The sequence below is a fragment of the Pteronotus mesoamericanus genome, unplaced genomic scaffold (genome assembly GCF_021234165.1).
Source record: "Pteronotus mesoamericanus isolate MK-2021 breed Mesoamerican mustached bat unplaced genomic scaffold, CSHL_Meso_final scaffold_54, whole genome shotgun sequence".
NCBI classification, from domain to species: Eukaryota; Metazoa; Chordata; class Mammalia; order Chiroptera; family Mormoopidae; genus Pteronotus; species Pteronotus mesoamericanus.
This window is the reverse complement of record NW_026555321.1, coordinates 38824718-38850259: the sequence shown is the minus strand read 5'-3', so window position 1 is coordinate 38850259 and position 25542 is coordinate 38824718. Positions and strand designations below refer to the sequence as shown.

General features: G+C 39.8%; 1 protein-coding gene across 1 annotated transcript in view; it reads right to left on the bottom strand.

Annotated features, from left to right (window-relative positions):
* CACNA2D3 (calcium voltage-gated channel auxiliary subunit alpha2delta 3) overlaps positions 1-25542 on the bottom strand; it is an 860744-nt gene that overhangs the window by 236641 nt on the left and 598561 nt on the right. The window contains exon 14 of the mRNA XM_054595275.1: positions 13386-13403. Within this exon, the coding sequence (XP_054451250.1) occupies positions 13386-13403 (18 nt within the window). The remainder of the gene's footprint in view (positions 1-13385; positions 13404-25542) is intronic.

Below are 25542 nucleotides of genomic sequence, written 5' to 3'. Positions count from 1 at the left end.
CTTTGAATAATTCTTTCCAACCTCTTCTTGCCTGCACTGTTTCTTTTGAGAAATCAGCTGCTAGTCTTATGGGAACTCCTTTGTAGGTAACTGTCTCCTTTTCTCTTGCTGCTCTTAAGATTCTCTCCTCATATTTAGTCCTGGGTAATTTAACTATGGAATGTGCCTTGGCATGTGCTTCCTTGAGTCCAAATTTTTTAGGACTCTCTGGGCTTCCTGGATCTCCTGGAAGTCTATTTCCTTGGCCAGATTGGGGAAGTTCTCCTTCATTATTTTTTCAAATAAGTTTTCAATTTCTTGCTCTTCCTCTTCTCCTTCTGACACCCTTAAGATTTGGATGTTGGAACATTTAAAGTTGTCCCAGAGGTTCCTCAGCCTTTCCTCATTTTTCTTTTCGAATTCGTGTTTCTTGATTCTGTTTTGGTTGAACATTTATTTCTTCCTTCTGCTCCCAGTCATTGACGTGAGTCCTGGTTTCCTTCCCTTTACTGTTGGTTCACTGTATATTTTTCTTTTTTTCACTTTGCACAGCCTTCATTTTTTCCTTCATTTTGCAACCATACCCAACCAATTCAGTGAGCATCCAGATTACCAGTGTTTTGAACTGTGCACCTGATAAGTTGGCTATCTGTTTATCTTTTTGGAGCTTTGATCTGTTCTTCTATTTGGGCCATACTTCTTTGTCTCAGTGCGCCTGTTACATTGGAAGGGGTGGAGCCTTAGGTATTCACCAGGGTGGGGCGACCCAGGTTGCTGCACAGTGATGCTGTCTGTGGGGGAGGGGTCCAAGAGGGAATTATATGACTTGCTCAGGTCTCAGCCAGCTTTCAGTCATGTCCTCCCACTACCCACAAGCAAATTGGGCCCTTCTGGTGTTGATTCCCGTGTAGGTGGGTTTCTGTAACCCTGTGGGTCTCTCCAACGGACTCTCCTTTGAGTCTGGGAGTTTCTCCTGCTGTTGCAACCTTCACGAGTTTTTACCTCCAGAGGTTTTGAGGCTTTCTTTTCCCACACTGGAACCCTGGATTGCATGATCTTTCTCGCTCCCCAGCTGTTCCTCCCAGTTTATCCTCACACATATGTGGGACTGCTGGGTCTGCCAGCCACCACCTCGCCCACCTGTAGCCACTGCTTTGCTGCATGTCCTCTCCACCCCAGCTGCCTGTCTCTGCCCCTCCTACTGGTCTGGGTGAATGTTTCTTCTTTAACTTTTTGGCTGTCAGACATCCACACAGTTCAATTTTCTGGAAGGTCTGGTTATTTTTTGTTTTTAAATTTGTTATTGTCCTTCTTTTGGTTGTATGAGGAGGCAAAGTGTGTTTACCTATGCCTCCATCTTGTCCAGAAGTCTCTCAATAGTTGGTCAGTTTTAAATGAGTGGCTTTACACATGTATGAATATGTAAGAAATTAATTTACTCAATCACCTAAGAAATCATTTTGAAATGAGAAGGGAAAGAAAGAATAGCTTCCTTCTTCTGTAAGACCAAAAGATTTCTGAATTGTGTGTATCTCTGATTAAATGTTTTATATTTATCTCTTTTCTGTATGATCAAAGTTATTAATAACAAGAAAATCTCCATAAGTTCTCATCTATAGAAAACATTTTATAAATGAAACCACCCAATAGCATATGTTAGCAATGACTATCAATCCCTAAAAATAAATAATAATGATGTTAATAATTCTTTTTTAAAAATCCCTTTTTGCATAAAAATCAAAATAGTCCTTTAAACAATTGTAACACTTCTGCATAACAGAATAAGGTTTTATATTCTTTTTAAACATATTACACGTACTTATCTGTATTTTGGATGTTCTTTATAGCAAGAGTTTAAGCAAAAGCATGAATTATTATTTTTAATTGAAGAGCTGGTTCTTTCAATGTAAGCAATATTAATTATCTGTCTTTTATAATACCACTCAGATGAACTGTTTCTCTTTTAAAATCTAGATAAATTACTAACAACCACCATTATTTAGAGTCTCATTTTGCACTGGCATTTTTCAATATTGTTGCAAGATGCCTGAATCCTAAGTAATATAAGGCATGAACAAAGTATCAGTGGAGCATGAGAATGAAAATAAGAATAAATAAATCTTCAAGTGACATGTGCCCTTGCTTTGCATGTGATTGCCTGGATAGAGGGTTGTCGCTTGGTCCTGGAGCACAATGCATTCATGCCTTCTTGCTTTCAGACAAGGCATTTTCTCTTCTCACTGAATCACTATTCCTTACACCTGAGATTTGGAGATCCTGCATTTTTATTAGATTCACTATTTTTTAAGTTGTCTAAATTAAAAATAAACACATTTCCCTCTTTTAACTTTAACTGCATCTTGTATGAACTAAATTGTTGAATTTGTTCTCTTTCTCTCTTTAACAACATGAAAACAACATTGTGGATGATAACACTGGATAATGTTGGAACATCTGTATGAGAATCTCAAAATAGCTCTCTTCTAATAAAGTTGTTATTGTTCGGGAAAAAGTTTACATTGTTTACTTTTCCCCCAGCATTTCTAAGTTGTAAGTCCTTAGGCAGGGGAATATGTTTTATAGTAAACATCTAGATAGAGGATGATGCCAACTTTGACCAGGGAAACATATAAGTAAATCCACAGGCAGGAGATTATTACAGACTAACATATCTGAAAATTGTCTTAGGAAACGAGTTTGTTTGTTTATTAGGGTTTAACATGCTTATTTCAAGAATTTCTTGAAATAATGAAAATAATTATCCTGGAACATTAGGTTTTGGCCAGTATTCATGATGAGCTATAACACATAACTCACCTCCCACCCCCATCATGGCCGAACATTTATATTTTCACAAACATGGTTTAGCCGCTTCTCAAAAAGATGACTGAAAACTCAGCCAACTGTCGGAGCTTCAGGGCCCTGAGACCACGTCTTTCCCTTGTTTAAAGACCCCCTGAAATGCCGCTTCCTCAGTAAAACCTTCCCTAATGAAGTGGAAATGGGAACCAGATGTTCTCAAACTTCACTACAAAGATAATCATATTTACTCTAACCTAAGATACCATCTAGGACCAAATCTGTGCAAACTGTTAATACAGCAAAGTCACTGAACACTGTGGCTGGAAGAAAAGCTGGGAGTTCTGTAGTGCCTGTGACCTCCAGGGGCAGAGCTGGGGATGCTTTTTCTTTCCACTCACATTTAGGATGGAGTTGGTACAGAAGAAGCACTCAGCAAATAATCTTGGAATGAATTTATTCCAATCCCATCCTTTTATTTATTTCATAAATGAGGCCCACAGAGGAAAAGGAGGCACAGAAAATTGGTACCAGAGTTTGGACAACACTCTGAGATGAGTGCAGTTGCATTCATGGACTGTGGCCTCTACTCGCTCCATGTGTAGGTTCCAGGAGGCTGCTGCCCACGTGCTGCTGCTACTGTTATGGCAGAAGGTTCGTGATGTCTACTGAGGTCACACAGGTAAAGGAAAAGGACTTTCTTTAACAGCTTAGTTGAGCACTGAGAGTTTCTTGGAGAGTAGCACAGAAAGGAGAAATGATCTACTGAAGCAAATAGACCTGTATTCCAGAGCAGGTTATTCAAACTGGAGTCATTTTCATCAATCCATCTTTTCATTTACTCATCCTGCCGTCCGTCCATCCATCCATCCATCCATCCATCCGTCCATCCATCCATCCCTATTTCCAAACACAACTTGCTATAACCAAACATTGCTTAAATTTTTTATACTTTTATAACCTTATTTAACCCTGACACAGACCTTGAAAAGTATCTATGTGCATCTTGCTGGTGAAGAAATTGAAGAAAAAGGGCAAAGTACTTTGCTTCTGGTCACAAAAGGCAGCAGGGTAAGGATTTGAGCCTTGACCCACCTGATGCTAGAGTTTCCATCCTAAACATGCTGCCCTTAGCTCCCCATTTTGGGGGTATGCCAAATGTCATGTTTTTGCCTTAAGGATATTAGAGTGTGGTGAAAAAGGCAACCAAACAAATCTTCCCTAAACTAGGAATACGCCCCAGAGTTCTTGGGAGGAGTAAGTAGAATTATAGATGTAAAATGCCCCAGTACAGTGCCTGGCACATCCATAAAGTGCAATTAATCTCTTAAGGAACATTCTAGCCTTGGAGAGAGAAGTTCTTTAGTTTCTTTGAAATCCACCTACTGCTCCACCCAATTGTAATCTCATCTATCTCTCCATTTGAATTACCTAAACAATATAGAGAAGTATTTCTCCTTTATCCCATGATAGAGCATCATGGCTTTAGTACTTAAACAATATGCTTTAGAAATCAGTTGGGGTGGTAGTAATTTTAATTGCCAAAATTAAAGGAGGTTGGGAATAAAGTTGTTGGGAAGGAAGAATGTAGGGGGCCGCTTTGAGTGGTATCAGGGACTGTAGTCCCATGCAAACTGGGGCCTGGGAGAGGACCAGTAGGTCTTGGCCTGAACACTGGTGATGCTGTTGATAGGCAAGACCTGATAATAACTCTTAGGGCCCCCAGGGGAAATCAAGCTTAGAAGTAAATTATACTCCTTGAAGCATGCTTTGTTTCTCCTTCAAGCTCTATTAATCTTATACCAGATAGCTAGCTCAAAGCTGGGAAAGAAATCTACAAAATTCCTGGACCCTGACCCAAATCCCAGCTGGCACCATAATGTTTGCTCATCTTGGACCCAAGCATTTTAGTGTGTTCCTGCCATTGTCTTCTTTAAACATCAGCTATTCTCTGTAAGCTTATGTTACTGATGTAATTAGATACCTATACATTTCTGCTACCTGTCCCCCACTTGTAACCCTCTCAATAAAAGCCATTGAGCACGGGGGCTCGGGGCATTGTGCTTTAGAGAGAATCACTTTTCCCTTTCCTTGACAGGCAAATGGTGTCTGGAACAACTCATTCTTTCATTCACAGCTAATTGGGGGACTTCATAGTCTGGAAGTCCCCCATAGAAGAAGGTCAAGGAAGAAAGGACAGATGCTTCAGAAGTACCCAGACTCCAACTGATTTAATGTGTCCCAAGACTGGGCAAACTTGGATGGGTCCAATCTAAGCACACAGTGCTCATGATTCAGCAAGTGGTTCAATTTAATGAGTCATTTCTGGAAAAAGAAAATCCATACCATGGCATCAGTCCTTTGTCTGACATTTTTCTATCTCTTGAAACTATGTTGGGTTTTTTCAAAATCCTTCTGGTTAATCTGAAGGGATAAACATCCAACTTTCTGTTTTTGAACTTCTTAGTAGTACAGCTATGTATGATTGCTCAACTGCTCCAATTTACCTCTGAGGGTCATTTCAGTTGAATCCTTTGGCATAGGATGCCTGGAAGCTCACATAGAGCCATTCCTCTAGTCCTCAGGGAATTGAGCTACAGTTGGGCTTGTAATGAATACATATCCATTAATTGGGGATCTGACCAGCAACTAATGTGACTGGAAAAAGGATTGGGCACTGGACCAGACCAAAAAGTATGTGAATAAGTTTAGTAAGAAAAACTGAAAAGGCACTCGCTTCATTAAAATGACCAATTTTCCAATTTTAATGTGCAGAAACAATGCAGGTAGACAAATTCTGCCAATGAAAATTAAAATTGTTTGTATTTAAAAAAATTATACCAAAGAAAATAAAAGAGAGGCTATGCCTGAGTGCACAGTGTGTGTCTGTTTTCTCTTGAGTAGCTCATGGTGTTTACCTACTCCATCTGCCACTACAAAAACAAACAAACAAAAAAATCCCCTACTGTGAGGACCTATAAACCCAGATGAAAATCACTGGTGGTGATTTGAAATTGATTTGGTATAGACTTTACTTAGATTTATATTTTGATACAGATTTAATTTTCAAATTAGTTGTTGAGTTGTATTGATTTTGATTAGCCCTGTGTTGGAATGGTGTTCTTCATTGTGTGTTGTCTCTCTCTTCCTCTCTTTCCTGAACTAATGGAAATACAGTAATAAAATCAGAAAAAGATGCATTTTTGACTCAGGATCACATGTCTTGAGTTCCATAAATCTTTACTTCATTAAGTATTCCATACAGTTGCCCTTTAAATAATGCTCCCTTCCATGGTTGACCAGTAAAATGTAGGTGCATATACTGCTTTTTCTGGAAACACATCAGTGATGAATATAGCAACCCAAGTGTGAGGTCAAAATCACCTTTGGATCATTAAGAATGACCTGTGGAATTGTATCTAGAAACAAGGAAACCAAAACATTGGGTGTCCTATGTTGTCTTCTTCAAGACTTGCCCTAGGCTTAACATGTGTTATGCTGGCATTTAATGTCATACAAGTCATTTGGACTTTTTTGGAATAACTTCTCTTAATCCTCTGCCTTTCTTCCCTTATAAAAGGAAGAAGGATTTATATATCTATTTTAAGATATAAAAACAATTGCAATGAAAACAGTTTTTAAAATTCCATAGTTTTTAGTCAGATATTTCTTTGACTTTCAAAAGAAAAGGCAGTTTTACTTTAGTAATTTTTATGAGTTTGTATTGTTTTGACACCTCAAGAGAGTCATATATGTTGGTTGTGTTTGATTTAAATTAATAGTAGAAAACCTTCACATATCTTAAACAAATGGGGACATTTGAAAGAAGATTTTGAGTTCCTAAGACATTAAAAAGTAAGCCTTGGACTACCAAGCATTGCGATGGTAGGGATTTTTAAATCAATTCTTGGTTTTTGTCTTTACACATATCTAGTCCTTTAGTTTTTTAAAGAATGCCAGATTATATTAGTGTTTTCAAATCATTTCTGCTTTATTTTTATCAAATTTGTCTCTATTGAGCAAAGTATAAGGCTATTAGCATTACTGCTTCTGCCATAGCCAATACTACCTCTAGCTGAGCACTCCATGTGGATGGGCCCTGGCAAGCACTGCTTGCGTTCTTCCCAGGAGAGTCCTGTAAGGGGGTGTTTTTACCACTAGGAAAATGAGAAAATCAGGGCTAAGTGTGATAGCATCCTGGGCCCACGGTTACAGGGAAAGCTGGCAGGGCTGGGCCACACATCCACCTCCAGCCGACCCTGAAGTTGGCCTCGGACCATTGGCTCTCCTGACTCTGCCATGAGAATGGAGTAACTCTATCCTGTCACATGAGCACAGCACAGAGCACTAGGCTGTGCAGCAACAGCACTCTCCAAACAGTAACTTGGGCAAAAACATTCTCACCAGATCCATTTTTCTCATTTTTTAAACCCAAGGCTGCCTTTCCTTCCAGCCAACCCTCCAATGAGGTGTGAGTAGGACAGATACCACCCCCAGCTGCGATGTGGTTGGGTTAGTGACCCCAGAGTTTAAGCATGCATCTACCATTCCATGGCTTTCTCAGCCTTGAATCAATGTTGCTCAAGCACCTGACGGTCAAGGCCTTTGACTAAAGACCAAAAATGATCTCTCTTTCCAGCAGGAAATAAAGATTTTTGATAAACAAACATACTTTGAATACTTGTCCCATGTAAGACAACCCATCATCATTTATACACTGAATCCTTATGATTCGAGCCAAGAGCCACTGTGTATTTTCACAACTGAGTTTGGGTTTCCCATGTCTTCACTTGTTTCTGAGGAGACCTTGGCTCAGCAAATAGTCTATCCTATCTAATGTATTTATGAGTAACATGTTTAGTTCATTATTGTTATAAATATAATTATAAAAATAATACACACTCATTGTCCAGGATATGAAAAGTATAGATATGTATTAAGAAATAAACAAAATACATGTTTGTTCTCTTTCCAGCAGAGAGTATCTACTATTAAATGGCTCTATACATTTCTTTTTTAATATTGTCTGTGCATCTGTTTGTATGTTTACACACACAGCATATATTACATAAAATGTTCTATTCTGATTTTTAAACTATTTTCTTGCATTATTAGATCTTCTTTATCAAAATCTTGCTCATAATTTTGTAATTGCTTCCTAATATTCTATCTTTTGGAACTTCGGTAACTTTTGCAATCACTTTCCCATTGCTGGGTATTTTGGCTCTTCTTTTCCTATTATAAATAAAATTTCAAGTCACTGACCAATTTAGGCTAATTTCTCCAAAGGGAATTATTGGCTTATAGCATACAAGTGTGAACATTCTTGATTATGTACTAGCAAGGTTTTCTTGAAGTCTTTTTACCAATTTTCATTCTTAACAGTGGAAAACCCAAAGAAAAACTTTTATTTTTTCCATAATTAATTGAATCCCTGTTATTTCTTTGCTATTTTCCTCATTGCAAAATAGCACATAAATGTTATGAAAGGTCAAATATATATATAAAATATGGTAAAAGTTGAATAGTTTAAAATATATACAAGTAGACACACATGAGGTTGTTTAAAATTAACAAATTATTTCTTTTACATAAGAAATGCAAACAGCATCCTGCTTCCACACACAGCTCCTGGTTCCTGATTGGCTCACAGAGGCTTCAGCTGGACCCTGTGCACTGCCCTGCAGGCCATCACACCATCAGGAAGCCATGAACTGTGAACCGGAGGGTCTTGCATTCATTTATTTGTGGTCTCAGACACAGAGTTGGACAGGACTATGTGGCCAAGACTCACATGGGTATGAAACTTGCAAAGTTCACCCCCTTCCTCCACAGCAGAGAAGCTGGCCTGGGCTATCACAGACACACTCATACAGAACCACAATCAAGAACAAAATATTTGGTTCTGTGACCATCATTATGGTTGAGCACTACTTTGTACTCTAATTTCAACAGAGTCCATCACACTGAAGAGAACTTGGCTGAAAAGCTGAGTGATTAGACTTGCTCTATTCTCCATGCCTTATTCACAAAATAGATATACTAAATTAAGCTGTAGCCCACCATGTTGCTATCCTCTTTTAGACTTTGCGTAGTCAAGCTTAACAGCTCCAGCTTGAGATGCATATAAAACATGTTTGTATATATTCCTATAAAACAGTACATGATAAGGAGGAAAACAGGGTTCTCAAAACAAGATATAATAGTTTACACGCAAAACAAATAAAGGTTAGATAACAGATGAGTCATAAACCAGAACCAAATGTAAACAGTTATCACCTCAGTTTTGCACTTCATTTACATTGATTTAGTTGGTTCTATAACTGTAATAAAACACTAAAGTCACTAGGCCTACAGTTCGAAGAAAACAGCAGCCTTGCAAACTTTCAATTTTCTATTTTCAATGACAGTTAATTCAACATTTCAAAGTATAGAAGTTAAATGAGGCAATGAATGATAAATAACACCTCACAATTGCTGAAATTTGATTACACTGAGATAAGAGCAGGCCAAATTCTGCTTGTAAAAGTTTATACCTAAAGAACAAGGCAAGGGGCTGGGGGTGGGGTGGTGGCAGGGGGAGAGAGATAGAGAGAGAGAGAGAGGGGGAATACGAATGGGGAAAAAAGTAAAAAGAGAAGAAAACTTTAGATAAATGAATGCTTCCAGTTATTCCTGTAGATATAATATAAACAAGGAAACAAAGAAATGGATTCAGGATCCCATTTGCACTTAGGGGTGGAAATTAATAAAACAGTTCCATGCTGAAAGAAAAAATAAAAATTGACTTCCATTTAAGAAGCTAATTTATGCACTCCTGAGTCCTCACAGAAGTTCAGCAGCACAGAATATCACAGCAGGAGTAGAACAACAGATCTTGAACCCTGCTGTGTTTGTTCAAGAATGCAAGTTAAGCTATTCCTAACAGGAAACAAAACAGGCAGCAGGATTATTAAGCTGGGATCCTTAGGCCACACTCAGGCCCTGAGTGCATCAAGCATTGTTCCAAAAAGGATTAGGGGTGTGTTTTTCTTATACTATGGTTTTGATTAAAAAAATGCTATGCCTATTCAAAATTCTCAGGTTGATATTAACTAATATAAGACATAAAGCACCTTCAAAACCTCCAAGAAACTCTTTGACAAACTCCAAAATTGTGTAAAGGTAGCACAAAATGAAGTCAAGGGGCTACCAGTATATGGAAAAGTTAACCCACATAAACACCCAAAGGGTATTTTTGCCTTTCAGTAGGCAAGGACCCACTGTATAGTGATTAAGTTAATCGCACAATGAACAACTGATGTTTAGTTCCTAGAGACAGAACCTACCCATTTTGCAATGGCTTTGGGTAATTCTGTTAAATGTTATTATAAAATGGGATCTTCAAGATATTTTTGTTGAAGTCAAGAACTCCCACATAACAAAAAAAGGCAAATCTTTCTCACATATGGATGTCTCTTCATTATTGAATTCAAGGGTAATCAATACACTGGAGAAAGTGGTTCAATTTCCACCACGAAGAACAGATTTGTGATGACTTGAAAGCATTGGATCTGTATTGCTACATGTTTCTGTATATGGTGAAAATATTTAACATTGATCAGGTATATCAACATTGGAGTTATATGAAGGGTTGGAATTATTATAGTCTAGACATTACCTTAGAGATGTTTAAGAATTACAGGAGAAAGCAAAACAAGACTCTTTTTTTCCAAACTGTTGTTCTAGAAAATAGTCATAAAGGGCTAGGATATAAGTTTTGTAAGACCCTCAAAATAGCAGAATCATGAAAACCATAATTTATAGACAGCAATCTTCATGACTGCAACATATAAAAGGGACAGCCAAATAGGACATTTTTAGTTGTAGATCAGCAGAAAGATTAAAATAAGCATGTTTATAGAGACATGACTCTTTAAAATATTTATAGAGAAAACAGTTGCAGATGATACAAAGACACAGCACAAATGCAGACACCATATGGTCTGATGTATGCACTTATGACCTCATGTGAGAAGCAGGCCAAAGATGTAACAGCTGGAGATGCCTCCCTTTTACCCCCAGAACAACAAACTCTTAGGTTTGGAAGGGGCTCATTATAATCATGTCCACGGATGGGTGAAATCTATGGGTAATGTCAAAAACTTTGGGAAGAAATCTCTCAAAACTATTGTCTCTTGAAGCCTTTGCTTTGTTCAGGTGTCAGACCCAATCTGCATTTCTTTCTGACTCATCTACAAGGAGCAGTCAGGTAATGCACAGAGTTCCTAATGAGATAGGAGGAGGACCACATGCCTCTGGCCTCTTTTCTCCTTTCTGATCATTCTTTAGCCTTGAGTCACAGTGACAAAATAGTGCAGAGGTCCCAGACCAGCACAACACATGAGATTGTCATCTTGATCTGCGCTAGAGCATCAGAGGCCAGGACAAGCGAACGGTCAGAGGAACTCTAAATTCTGAGAGTGTCCAGCATACGTGAGGCTCTGTGCCAGGCACAAGAGAGAGAAATAACTCTCATAACAAAACTGGAAAGTTAGTCACTCATTCTTGTTAAATTAACAAGAATCCTAAGGCTCGAGAGATTAAATAACCTGCTCAAGGTCACCAATGGATCAAGTATGAGAATGGAGCCCACCACATTCCTTTTCCAGTCAAGTGCAAGACAATACATTTGAGGGAAATTAATGCTTGTAAGAACTTCCTCCTTCCAGTGAAAGACTCTAAAAGTGTCACTGAGGTAACACAGGGAAGGTGTGAGGGGTGGGGATGCTCATACGTGGTCAGCTGAGACTGGGGGCCATGTAGGAGGACGCCTTCAATCTGCAGGGTGCCCTCACCCTGATCTGCCCTGAATTGCCCTCACCTGCCAGCCGAGATACCCAGAGGTTTATACTTAGACTCCCTCAAAGAGCTGAATTGCTCAGCAACCACCAGAGTCCTGAAACCATTTCATGCAGGGTTCTTAATAATTAATATTATTTCAATAGAGAAAAGACAGTTTGTAGCCATGGTGAGAATGGGAGGTAGAGCTATTTCTTGTTATATAGGGCTGCAGAACAAGGCCCTTGGGTGGCCCAACATCTTTTGGAGACAGGAAACCATTGAGGAATCTTCCTCAATTCTGAACTTTCTATGATCACAGTAACAAGAGATGTAATCAATGTAAGGTGACAGAAGAAATGAGTTCAGTGGGCTAAGTGCTATTGAAGAATCCTATGTCACAGCAACATTTGTTCTTACCATATTCTGCATTGGTTTCTTTTGAACTTTGTTTTAAAATTCCATGGCTGATGGCACCTCAAGTTTGTGAGGAATCTTCTACAACAGAACGCTTTTGTATATGGATCAGTGGAAATTTGATGAAACAAATGCCAGAAAGTTGAGGCCAGTCCATTTTAGGCAACGAATTCATTAAGTCTCTTTACAAAGAAATTTCAAATGTGGCCAATTAAGAAAGCGTGACCTATCAAAGATGCTGAGCCTTCCAGATAATCTGGACTTCTGACCATATATTTATCCTGGAAGCTGTTGCTCTCCTCAAATATGTTAACTTTTAATGAAGTGTTCCATCCTTTTGTGATGGCACCAGAGTATAATCAAACATTACCATAAGCCAAGTCACACACTAGCATGTCTTGCCTTGTTTAAATATCACAAATGTATCTGAGTAATTGTGTAATGATTTCTAGGCCTCTGGTTGTCCATATGGTCTGAACAGACTGCCTTTTGTAGAGCAGTTGTGCTACAGCTCTCAATGAGGAGAAGCCAAATTATCTCTGCTCCAAACTAGAGAGGCTGGGAGGGACTGCTGAAATTTCAGAGTGGCACCCTCCCTCAACTCCTGAAACAAAACCATCCCTCACCTGGTATCCAGAAATCACTGTGTCTTCTGGAAATCTTGCATATGTTTGTGGAATATACAAGTGCAATGCAGCAGGCATCACGTGCCTTGTTTTCTGCCATAACTGTCCTTAGGGTGCAATGACATGCCATGGAGAAGACACAGCAAAGCCAGTACTGCAGGCACATGGAACCTTTCTGGACAGAGGACATTCTAGATGGGGGAACCAGATCACCTTAGACAGACAATGAGGACCAGTGAAAGGGTCTGGCCATTGGCAACAACTCTGCTCTGATACTCTCTGGGTGGTATGGGTAGTGAGGCAAGAGGAGGAGCTGTTGACTTTGCAATTAATAAAACCCAAGGGAAGTTTTCAGAGATTTGCCTTCAGAGCCCAGAATTTACACTTGGTCATTGGGTCTCTCTAGGAAAGTATCCCGGGGAAGATCTGGAATGCTGCCTTTGAAGGAATGTGCCAAACTTACCCTTGACTTACTATTTGAGAATTCTTAGCAAAATGGTTGGGCATAGATTTGCCCCCAAACCACTGGCCACTGTAGGGTTCTTTGGTGGAACTAACTTTGCAAGGAGACAGTGGACAGCTAACTCTGTGAGCCTTTCCACTCCTGTCCAACTCCAGGCTTCTGAAGTGGTAAGAGGAAAACCATTTCACTGGTCATGAACAGGGCTGAGTGCACAAGGCCATGAAGACATGCACAACTCGTGAGTTCTGAGAATGACTGGAAAGTGATGGAAAAGAGTTTACCTTTTGCGCCTGAGGGAGCTGAAAAATAAAACACAACAAAAAAGAAAAAAGAAAAAAAAAGGCAATCATTATATAAGAAGTTAAGATTGACTGTAAAACTTTGTTCATCTGCTATTGGCAAAGGGAAAGATCATAATTGAGAGAAAAAGAGGAAAGTAAAACTAAAGCCAAGTCATTTCCCAAAATAAAACTTCAATGCTGATTATATCACCTGCTGTCTGAATGTGCAGTATCAACAGATAATCTGTGAGCATGCATTTTGGGAATCGCCGTGCCCAGGCAGTTGGTAACCTCCTGCAGAACACGACCTGAGGCTCTGTGCAGTAGACCAAAACATACACTCTCAAGATCCAAGTCCTTCTTCCTGCATGCTAACAGTTTCCCCTGGAGGATGGCTGTCTGGACACATTTGGGGCTGGGTGAAGGGATGGAGCAAGAGCTATTGGCCTCTAGTTGTTGCATACTAGGGCTTATTACTACCCTGCCCATCTGTCAATTATACCAAAGTTGAGAAACCCTGCTGCACAGATAGGTGAGACCATTAGAAGTAGGCTATGCTTCTACAGTCCATTTTTCTTGCTTTGTAGCACATTAACTATTCCCTTTATTGGTGATTAAGGACGCATGCACAAGAATTTGTGCATTTGAAGTAAAGCTGATATTCTAAGAACAACAAAAAGGCAGTCAGTCAATCCATAAAACAAGACATAATAGCTTTCTCAATGGCACAGGCAGGGAACTGAAGTTACAGATGTGTGCAAAAAGACGAACATTTATAGGATGTATTTATCTATTTTTCTACATTGAGATTATTAGGCTATGGTTTAATGCCACAGTATTTGTGACTGCCACTATAGTATGCAGTTTTTTAAAAAGCATTTTTCTAATATGGGGTGAAATTAATATTATCTATATATAGATACCAAACCTAGGAATTACTTCATTTTCAAGACAAATTTCTCGTCTTAGAGATTAACATTTGTTGGTTGTGAACTTGTCATCAAGCACTGTGTTAAGCCTTTTATTTGTATTATCAAATGAAATCACAGCAACCCAAATACTAGGTACTCTAATTATTCCCATTTTACTGATGAAAGTGAAAATGGAAATTGGAACTTAAGTAATTATATAAGGTCCCATAGATAATAAATTGAAAAACTGTGTTGTCTGACTTTAGAACATACATATTCAACTCTTACATTAATAAAGACCACAAACACTTGAAAACTGTGACTTCAGACTTCCTATCTCTAGAATTTATAACATTGGAAATACTAAAAGATACAAGGTAACTAAACTAGACATCCTAGGGTCCCCATTTGGATCTTCTTCCTCTCCCATTCTCTTTACCCTGGAAGAAGGCTCTCCCTCTTGTGTGCTAAAACCAGGGCTTTCTTGAACCCACCCTAAGGCCCCGACTCTGTATATGGAGCCCAGCAAAGGGCAGAAAGCATAAACCCACACCGACAAGATGTCTTAGATCTCAGAGCCTTCTCCAGAATGACCTGAAAAGTTTCCATGAAAGTAAGACCTCAACCTTTCCAACACCCATTTTCCAAACTGTTTTATCCTGAATGGTCTCCCAATTTAAGAAGACAGGGATACAAGCATTTTTTTTTTTTTATCGTTTCTTCCCAGTTATGGCTGCCACTATTCAACAAGGAAGTTCACAGGTTCCAGTGCTCCTCAAGAGGTCAGAAAAAAATGTGTCGAGAAGTGAGAAATTGAGCCTAATATAAAGAATCACTTAAAGAAAAGTCTCTTAAATATTAAGCATCTTTTCACACAATGGAAAAGAAACCTTGGAGATATGAACATTAAGGGAATGATAAATGTGTGTTTCCTTAGGAAAGCATTTGTGCTGAATCACAGCTTATGTCATATGAAATGCACAGGGAGCCATGAGAATTAAAAATGTTTGATGAACTATAAAATAAATACCAAAATTAAGCCCTGTGCAAACTGCCAGATTTGACAGGCCTCTTTAAAAAGAAAGCCAACCTTTCTCTCTCACTCTCTTTCTGGAAGTTTTATCTCAGGGAAGCAAAAAAACAAACAAAAAAAAAAAACAAAAAAAAAACCCCCAAAAAACACACTGCTTTTTGACTCACCCCTTTAAGCACATAAGAAGAAACCCTGGGAAGGAAAATGAAAGACTAGGCCTTTGTGGTGATGTCCTCAGTTTAAGGCTGCCCTCAAACTTTCCACAAAACATATATTTTCCTCAAGAAATAACTCAGGAGAACAAAGGGCGACTTTCCTATCGGAGCTTTTAAATAACATAAATTACAGCTTGCAATGCCCTAAACAGGTTGGACCTCGGAGAAGGAGCCTCAGAATAGAACATAACAAATTTAGGTTGGATCCTTGGCAGCCACAGATGCTACTGCTTAGGAGGCGGCTCTCTGGAGGACATATCATTCATTCAACATTCACAAACAGCGTGCAGAGCCCCTAGCTGGGAGCCAGGCTAGCTGGACATTGGGTCTACCTTTGCCTCTGGCTGGAGTCTTGAGGTACATGCCTCCAGCCTTTGGCCAAGGTGCTTGTTTGTAAAAAGGGATGGTGGAGGGAGGGCTGGGGAATGGGCCAGATCTTGGATGGCCAGTAGGTTTTGCCTTGAAAGCCAAGTCTGGCTGATTAGTAATGGCTGTCAGGAAGGCCATGTTGAAAAGCATTCTGAAGTATGTCTGAATTTTGTTAGGAAGAATGTAATGACCTATTAGCAATGTCTGTTGTGAGCTGAAAAATAAGAGAACAAAAACATATTCTTGGGCACCATGATCTCTAAAGGTCTTACTGTATCTTTTCTTTGCTGTTTTGAGCACATCTGTGATGTTTATGTAATTTATTTCTTTAATGTCTCTTACCTATGAGGTCACAAGCTCCATAAGGTCATGAGTAGGTTACTAGCCCTGTATATACGATAGCTCTCTATGAAGTTCTCTAAACTGTGCCTATGACCAGTGCTCCCCTTGTTAAAGAAGGTATCTTATTCCTGGGGTACACCTAGGGTGGATGCCAGAGGAAAATATTGACGTACCTGCTTTGAATCCACAACTCCCCCCCCCCAAGCACATGTTCATAACCCAAGAAAATAAATTTCAAGAGAAAAATAAATATCTCTGCCAGGAGAATAGATATGAAACCCTTGGGCTCCCATTTGCCTGGCATAGGTTTCTGTATTTGTGCAAATTGTCTCACTGACCTACGGATGTGCATACAACCAGCCTATGAACTTCCCATCATCATGTGGCTGCCTTGCCAGGCACTGTCAGCTGAATTTCGCCTCTCTGGGTCTGTTTCCTCACTCACTACAGAAAGGTCTGCACAGGTGACTGCAGGTTCCTTCCAAGCCAAATGCTCCCAGATTGGATGATTCTATACCCAACTGTATACATCCTCCAGTCACTTTCTAGAAGGAAGGGTACAGAAAGGAGTAAGTTGTGGTGTGCTGTGTGCTTCCACATTAATGCCTAGAGAAAAACTGGGTGCAGGGTGCAACCATGGGTCAATTCACATTCAAACATAGGAAGACCGAGAATGTGTCATTAAAGAGAGAAGGAAGGAGAAGACAGTAATGAAGGTGAAGGTGGTAGTAATAATAGAAAAGGCCACTCTTTAGTGAACATCCTCAATGGACCAAGTACTTAGTTAAGTGTTTTACTATCTTGAGCAATGCTGGTACTCACAGTGGACCTCTTAGTTAAATTTTAGCATCACACTCAGTTTATAAATGATGAAATTGATAATACATTTCATTCTTGAGCAACATGGGTTTGAAATACATGAGTCCACTTATTCATGAAAGTTTTTAAATAAATACTATAAGTGTTATGTTTTTATTCCTTATGACTTTCTTAGTAACATTCTCTTTTCTCTAGCTTACTTTATTGTAAGAGTACACAATACATAATACACAATACATATAACATGCACATAATAAAACATGTGTTACTAGACTGTTTATATTATTGGTGAGATTCTGGTCACTATTAGGAGGGTCCAAAGTTATATGTGGATTTTTGACTGTGTAAGTGTAGGCGGTGGGTCCTTGGGTTGGCACCTAGGACCCCTGCACTTTTCAATGGTCAACTGTATTTAGCATAGCTAAGTAGAAGTTCACCCAGCCAGGAAATGTTTGAGCTAAGGGTCAAAGCCAAGTGTCTCTGCAGCCTACTTCTGCTTTAACTGTTAGGATCAAGATACTGCTTCTCGTGCAGACCAAGGGTGCCCGCACCAACCTCGGCTCCTGAAGGGTTTGGGAAACCTCCCAGGCCATTCAATATGGGCATCTTCCATGTGAGAAAGGTGCATTGAATAATCCTGGCACCACATTTATGGGAGAGTCTGGATGGAATACAGAGAATCCAGCCTATCAGGTCTCTCAGCATGTGACATATGATGTATGATATAGCCCAAATATTTACTACTTCCTCTCCTGTCACGCACATTGACACTTGTTCTTTCCTCCTCCTGGAATTCTCCTTCTACCCTTCCTCCTTTATCCAGCAAACACCTCCACTTCTCTGGTCAGTTGTCACTGTCACAGAGAAGCCTTGTCTAACCTTGCATATGATATGCCCTCATCATGTCATGCACATCATATTCCTAACTTAGTTACTGGCTGGTTGCAATAACTGATATTCTGTCCTTTTTTTTCCTAACAGAATCCCAGCTTTTAGCCAGGATCAGTTGCATGATTCTATTACAGCTGAGTGTGGCTGATTCAGATGTGGCCAATGAGATATCCATGGATATGGTTTTTCCAGATAATGTCATTAAAAGGACTCCCTCCATCCTGCTGCCAGGAAGGGAGATAGAATAGCTGGTGCTCTAGCAGCTATTCTGGACCATGAGGTTATCTTGAGGCTGGAAACCACAAACTAGGATGTTGAGGACAGTAGAAATGACAGGCAATTATAATAGCTATCACATGCTATCCACCTTTCTAAGTACTTTTCCTATATTTATTGAAAACTCACAGAAATCTTATTAGGCAAGTTCTATTATTGCCCCAGTTTTGCAGACAATACAACAACAAAGTTACACATCCAGAGAGCAGCAAAGAGAGGATTTGAGAAGGGGAACTAGTGAAAAGGCGATTAAATAATCTAGATGAGAGATGATGTAAAACTGGATCAAGGTGCTGGTGGTGGAGGTGGCAGGCAGTTGTCTGACCCTAGATCTACTTGAGAGTAAAGATGATGGACTGGATGGCAACTGACAGAAGGAGAGACATCAAGTGTGGGCCCAAGGTATTTGGTCCAGGTAAACTTACTGAGAAGAGAAAGACTATAGGAGAAGTACATACGAAGGAAAAATAAACAAAATTCAGTTTTGCCTAAAATTGGCAATGTTAGGATGTCTCTGAGACTTGCAGGCAGGGGTGTAGGGTAGACCAAGCAGTCACTGTCAGCAGGCAGACAAAGCCCCTAGGAAGCAGAGGGGCTGCATGGTGTGGGTTTCCACCAGTTCGAGGCCTATGTGCTGAGGTGAGCCATGAGAGGAGCCGTGAGGGGCTGCTGTGGGTGAGTAGAAGATCGGAGCCCACTCTGAGTCCCTGACACTAAATAAAGGTGTCTCAAAAAGAGAGTGCCTCCACTGAGGAAACAGAGTATTTTGTTTTAACTTTCCTCATCTACTATGTTTCTATCTCAGAGTTCCACACAGAGCCACAGGGACAACTGAGGGGACACCCACCTATGGCTCTTGCTCAACAAAGTTCCAGAATTGAGTGGACTCTTTTTCAAAAATAAAACTCCATTTAAAGATCTATTGATCAAAACAACACATTTCACTATAAAATATGTAAAGACCAAATAGGAAACAAAGTAGTTTCTTGCCAACTGAGTAAAACAAGGAGGGGGAAAAAAAAAAAAAAGCCTGGCCTACATATGTTTATTCCATTTGTAAAACTGGCCCTTTGCCTCAGGCCTTATGAATGAGCAATACATCCCTGCTTGCTGCAAAGGTTCTTTGTGTTCATTTTTTTTCCTTGTGCATGTTTGCATTTATAATCTTCCATTCTTCTTCATTAAACCATGTGGATAAAGATCCCAGTTCCTCTATGTATCAGAGGCAGTTCTGTTAATTGGCTCAAACTTCAAAAACAACGCTGAGGAGGGGAAGGTCTCTGATGAGATGAGATTTGGAGATATAGGCTCTGTCCTACATCCACCCACTCCTGCCACCCCACACAAACCACCATTGTTGCCCATCTGTCTCCTTGCTTCCATCCCTCCCCCCAGTCCTTTCTCTTTACTGCATCCAGAATGAGTTAATGATTTAAGCCTTGTACTTTGCTAGCCCTGTTGTCCAAGCCTTGCTTGCTTGCCTTGAAACCTTTGTGTGGCTGACTCTGTTGACTGTAGCTCTGTCTCCTGATCATATCCCTCCCATGACAACCCCTCATGACCCCCACCTCACTGATTCCTACCCATCTGTCAGATTTCAGTTCTGATGACACCTCCTCTGATAGGAGTCCCTGTATCAACCCAAGTGTTTTTAGATGGCATTTTCTTGGTTACTCCTGTCTTAGCATTCATTGCATTTTGTAATCTTCCTGTTTACTTAGTTGTTACCTCTCCACCTAAGAACTTAAGATCCATCCAGGGGCCATAGCCATCTGATTCATTGTTTTATCACCAGGGACTAGATATGTACTATATCTGGCCCTTGGTAAGAATTTAGTACATATTTGTTGAAGGGGTGGGGGAAAGAGAAATGGAAAGGAAAGGAAAGATGGGTGAAGGAAGGAGGAAGGAAAGAAAGACACTAAAAAAAAAAAAAGAGAGAGAGAAAAGAAAAAGGATATTGGAAAAAAAGAAGGAAGTTAAAGGAAGAATTAAAAGAAGGAAAGGAAGCAGGAGTAAAGGAATGAAGGAAGGAGGGAGGGCCTTGGAGTTCAGTAGGCCGGGTTGCAAATCCTACCTCTACCACTTCCCAGCTGTGAGGACTTAGACAACAATATGCATCTGTGCTCTGAATTTCTCATCTGTAAGATAGTAGTAGTAACAACATTTCATGGGATTAATTCAGGGATTAAATAACTTAAATACATGTTAAGAATCTACAATAACCACTGGCAAGTAATGGTTGCTGCTTTTACTCCCTGACCTTGTAACCTTGAGTTTTCAGGGTTAGCCCCAACCTCTGGGTGTGTGAAAGTTTATACTAACAACCAATTACCACATAGCCCACAGATGAGCCACAGACTGGGATCAATCCTCGGCAATGCACCATCACTTGTTCATAGTGGCTCATGTGAAGCAGCAATAAAGATGGAATAAGCACCATTTGGCAGAGTGTGACTCTCACAGTGGACATGTTTCTCTTTGCATCAACCCCTTTCTTTCATAGTAGTCCCCATGCTCTGGGCTAGCTCTGCTCCCAGCTCCATGATATGGACAGTGCGCAGATCAAAGCCAATCAACTCATCACTCTTCTCTGGTCATAACAATCAGCTCAGAGTGGACATGTGACCTAACCTAACCTAAGACAAAAATTACACCTCTCTCCCCATTTTTCTCCTCTTCCATTTATTCTCTAAACTACAGTCTGCACTGCTGGGGACAGATCACCAAAAGGGGCCTCAACACCAGGGAAGAAAGGGCAGTGAGATGGCTACAACTCCACGTTAATGATGTTATGTGAGTCCCATGTCCATCCATAGGACTTAACTTCTAGTCACTTTCAGCTTAGTATGAGCCATGGGGGCATCCTGAATCAACTGAGTCTTTCATTGTTCCCATAGATACTGCTGTTGGCCAACTTCAGGGACATGCCACAGCTGCTATGACTAAATTTTACTTGTATAAATGAAGAGATTCATCAAAATAGTTCTGTACTCTTTGCTCAGCTTCAAAATTACACAGGAGTAATTTCCCCAAAATATTTCCAATGCAATGTGTAAAATTTCCTTAAATACATACGGGGCATTGTTTCTTACAAGTCTGGAAAATATTTTGGTCTTTATGATAATATTAGATAAGTCAGGAGACAAAGGGTGTCTCTGTGTCATTCTCTTTCCCCGAGAACCTCCTTCTCCTTTGGTCTTCACATGAGTGGCAGTCTACTTTTTTTACTCCATATTCCTTCTCTTTCTCCTTAAATGCAGACACCCTGTTGCTCAGTCTACAATCCCTAATTGAGGCGACTGCCCAGGTCCCATGGCTCCCATCAGTCCCTTATCCATGGCAGTGCTAATGATGGAGCAAAGACTGGAAGAGGTGGCAGAGACTGGCAACCTAGCAGAGTGTGAGGGGAGAACAAACACGGGGTCAATAAAAGAAAATAAACATAACTGAATTTTCCACTTTAAAATTATTCAAGTCCCCATTCAAATTTTTGCTTCATATCTTATTAGTCCTTCAAACCTTGCTAGAAAGACTCGTGGGGTGAGTGGTGTCTATGTATTCCAAAATGTCTTGCTTTTATCAGTTTGGGTGTTATCTTACCTGACCATAGATCAGTGAGTTTCAGCCAGTGCTCCACAAGAATTTTTAAAATATGCAATACCTGACTGTTTAGTCAAGGACGCTGACTTCTTTTCCCTTAGATTGTCATATTAAAAAAAGAAAAAAGAAAAAAAGAAAACAGCCAACACAACAATAGCCGTCTGGTGTAAATGTATCAAAATTATACCTATTTTTTTTTGTCAGATTGGGAAAAATATAACATACATTTTGATGTGCCAGAGAATTTTGGTAATTAGTTTATGTATGTCATGAGATGAAAAAGGTTGAAAATCATTGCCATAGACAATTTATTAGTGATTTCTCAACATCTGGTTTGGGGTATAGATGGAACTTTATTTTTCCAACAGTATGTTTAAAAACATTTTTTTTTTCACAGAAAGACCCTTCTTTGCAACACATACACTTTATAAAGTGTTGCTTTAAAAAATTTTTCCCAAGCAATGCATGTTCTTTGTAGAAAATGAGATATAAAAGAAAAGCAAAAGAAGAAGATTTTTAAAGCCACCTATGATGCTAATATCCTTTGATGATCTCAGGTAACATCATGTTAAGTGATTGCATGGTGTTCAATTATTTAAATATGTAATAAATTATTTATAAAATTCCTCATCATTAGCTGTCTGAGTTGTGTTCACCTTGTCACTAACATGAATGACATGGTAATAAACATCCTTGTAGTGTAAACATCCTTGCAATAAACATCTTTATAGTAAAATTGTTGTATGCATTCTCAATTTTTCAAGAAGTTTAATTATTAGTTATAGGACACTGTATATTTTAGTCCAAACGCTCTCAAGAAAAGTTGTTTTAATTTACAATCTGACCAGGATTCTCTCTTTCAAATATTCATCTCACCACCCCTAAGCCAACACTAGTTATATTAATATTATCTTAAAAACTCTTCCAGTAATTTTAAAAAATAGATTATATGGATGGGCTTTTTCTGTGGTCCACATAAGTTAAAGACAGAGAGAATACGCAAATTCAAAATTCCTGAATAACCAAGGGGCTAGCTCTACTGCAGGGCCCTCTGTAGACTAGCAACCTCATGGTATTTAGCAGAAAAGAAATGGATTGATAACTAAAGGTCAGATTTTTCAAAATTAACTTTGGATGGAAAAATCTGGTGTCTTTTTGTTGTAGCAGTTGAGCCATGCCTGAACGAAAGGCAAACCTTCATAAATTATTCACTTGTTGGCAGACATTTTTGGGGACGCTGGAAAATGTGGATTATTAATGGGCAGACCAGAACAATTCTCACATTACATACAGCTAAGGACTATCAGCTGGGGGAAAACCCCAGACATGTTGCTCACGATAATGTTCTGAAAATTCTCACAATAAGAAGTCATTTCTCATCATGCTTGAATTCTGCATTGTATTGAAAAAATAAGTTTCCAACTAAATTGTCATTCTTCAACCTTATTTTGGGTGGTCATCTTGCTGAAAAATTATCCAGAGTTCTGGCAATTTGGGGAAGTCAGTCCATGGTCTTGCTTATTCCCTCGGAGAACACAAGTTGGCAGAATTAAAGAAAATTTGGCAAAGTCCAGATAAAACCTCCACAATGATGCATATGTATTTCCTTCTTGTAAACAACAATGGTCCACATGGCAATCCATGGGTCAGTTTAGATTAAGGAGAATCTGATAGGGAAGGAAGTTCTTTTCTGCAGGATTTGTTTTGGAAATATCTGAATAGGATGTAAAGCCATTCAGACCTTCTCCTGAACTCCCACCCTACCAGTGTCACTTTTCAACATTGTGACTACTTCCAGTTGGATGCTCTAAGCTTCTGCTTTTAATTAAAACTTAATTTGCAAAAATGTTTCATAATTTATGCATGCCATGCAATTCCTCTGAGACTATGAAGTTGGAGCCAATTCGGGATATATAAGGAGACATTTTACTGAGAAGACTGGGGGAGGAAAGGGAGATAAGAAGAGAAGTACCAATAGAGATGCAAAAGAGGAAGGTACTGATACTTTCTTTCAGCCTCCCACAACCTGGATTTGCAGGCATCTGGGAAAGACATGGCCCTTAATGTCTAAAAACAGAGAGCACATATGACATATCATAAACTCAGAGAAATGAAAAAATAAGCACAAAGATGGCCCTCCAAGGAAGGCCTTACCAGGGTAATTGGTGAGCCAAAGAATTTGAAACCCTCCAGAATAGATGAATGGGTTCCCACCTCCCCACAAAAAGAGGTATAAAAAACCCTCAGAGGAGGAGTAGGGATCAGTGGAAACTCTCTCTGTGGAGTAAAGTACTTGTGGTGGGCGCCATTGTTTCTTTTCTTGCGCTCTCTTTCCACTTGGCTGGCCCAACAGGGACAGGCACCAATCTGTTCCTCTCCATCAACCTGGAAAACACAGTGCATCCTGCCCTGCCATTTCCCTGAGATCCAGCCCCACTCAACCCATGTGTCTTAGCCAGAGCCTCTTCCAAATGGCTCCAGACCCACCACACATAACTGCCAGTCTTGGCTCCCATCACAGGCTTTTTCAAGTGGCACAAAGCTCAGCACAAGAATCACATGGTCTCAGTACACACTGCAGCCTTTCCCAAGAAGCCTCAAGTAAGTCACAAGTAGTGTCAGCCTTGGCTAACACTGTAGCTCCTACTAAGCACCCCAAGCCCAGCACAAGGAGCAGTTTTCCTTGGTTCTCAAAGTAGCTTTCCAAAGCTTCCCCAAGCCCAGAGTGAGTGCTGGTCAGCATCAGCACATAATGAAGCCCCTCCCAAGAGGCTCAACATCTGATATATCTGGCAACCAGCTTTGACCCACAACCAGAGCTTCACCTAAGAAACTCCCAACTAACACACCTGAAAGAGAATCTCAGTGACACCACTGAGCTCCTCCAGAGAAGTCCTCACTCTGTGTTGCCAGCCCCCACCCACTAGGTCACCGAAAGTAGTATGCCCCATCCTCACAGCCAGTTAACCTGAGTGTCAACCCCACCCACTGGAATGCCAACAGTGATTGTGGTTCTACTACAACAGAAGGGCACAAACACAATCCACAAAGGGTTACATGCCAGGAGCACCTGGCCCTAGTGAGCAAGGGGGATTGTGCCACAGGGCCCCACAAGATGCTTCCTACAAAAGGCCATTTTTTTTCAAGACTGGGAGACATAGCAGATCCACATAATACATAGAAACAAACACAGAAAGACAGCTAAAATGAGTATACAGAGGAATACATTCCAACAGAAAGGTCAGGCCAAAATTCCAGAAAAAGAACTGAATACAGAATGGAGATAAGCAATCTACCAGATAAAGATTTCAAAGCAATGGTTATAGAAATGCTCAATGAATTCAGTAGAAGACTAGATGAATTTAGTGGGAACTTCAACAGAGAGGCAGAAAATCTAAAAAAGAACAAATCAGAGTGGAAGAATATGATAACCAAAATGAAAAAAAAAATGCATTACAGGAAATCAGCAGCAGATGAGATGATGCAGAACAATGGATCAGCAATCTGGAAGACAAGGTAGTAGAACTCACCCAATCAGAACAGCAAAAAGAATAAAAATAAGTGAGGATAGTATAAGGAACATTTGCAACAACATCAAGTGTACCAACATTCACATTATAGGAGTCCCAGAAGGAGAAGAGAGAAAGGCACAGGAAACTTATATAAAAAATAATGGCTGAAAAATTCTCTAACCTGGT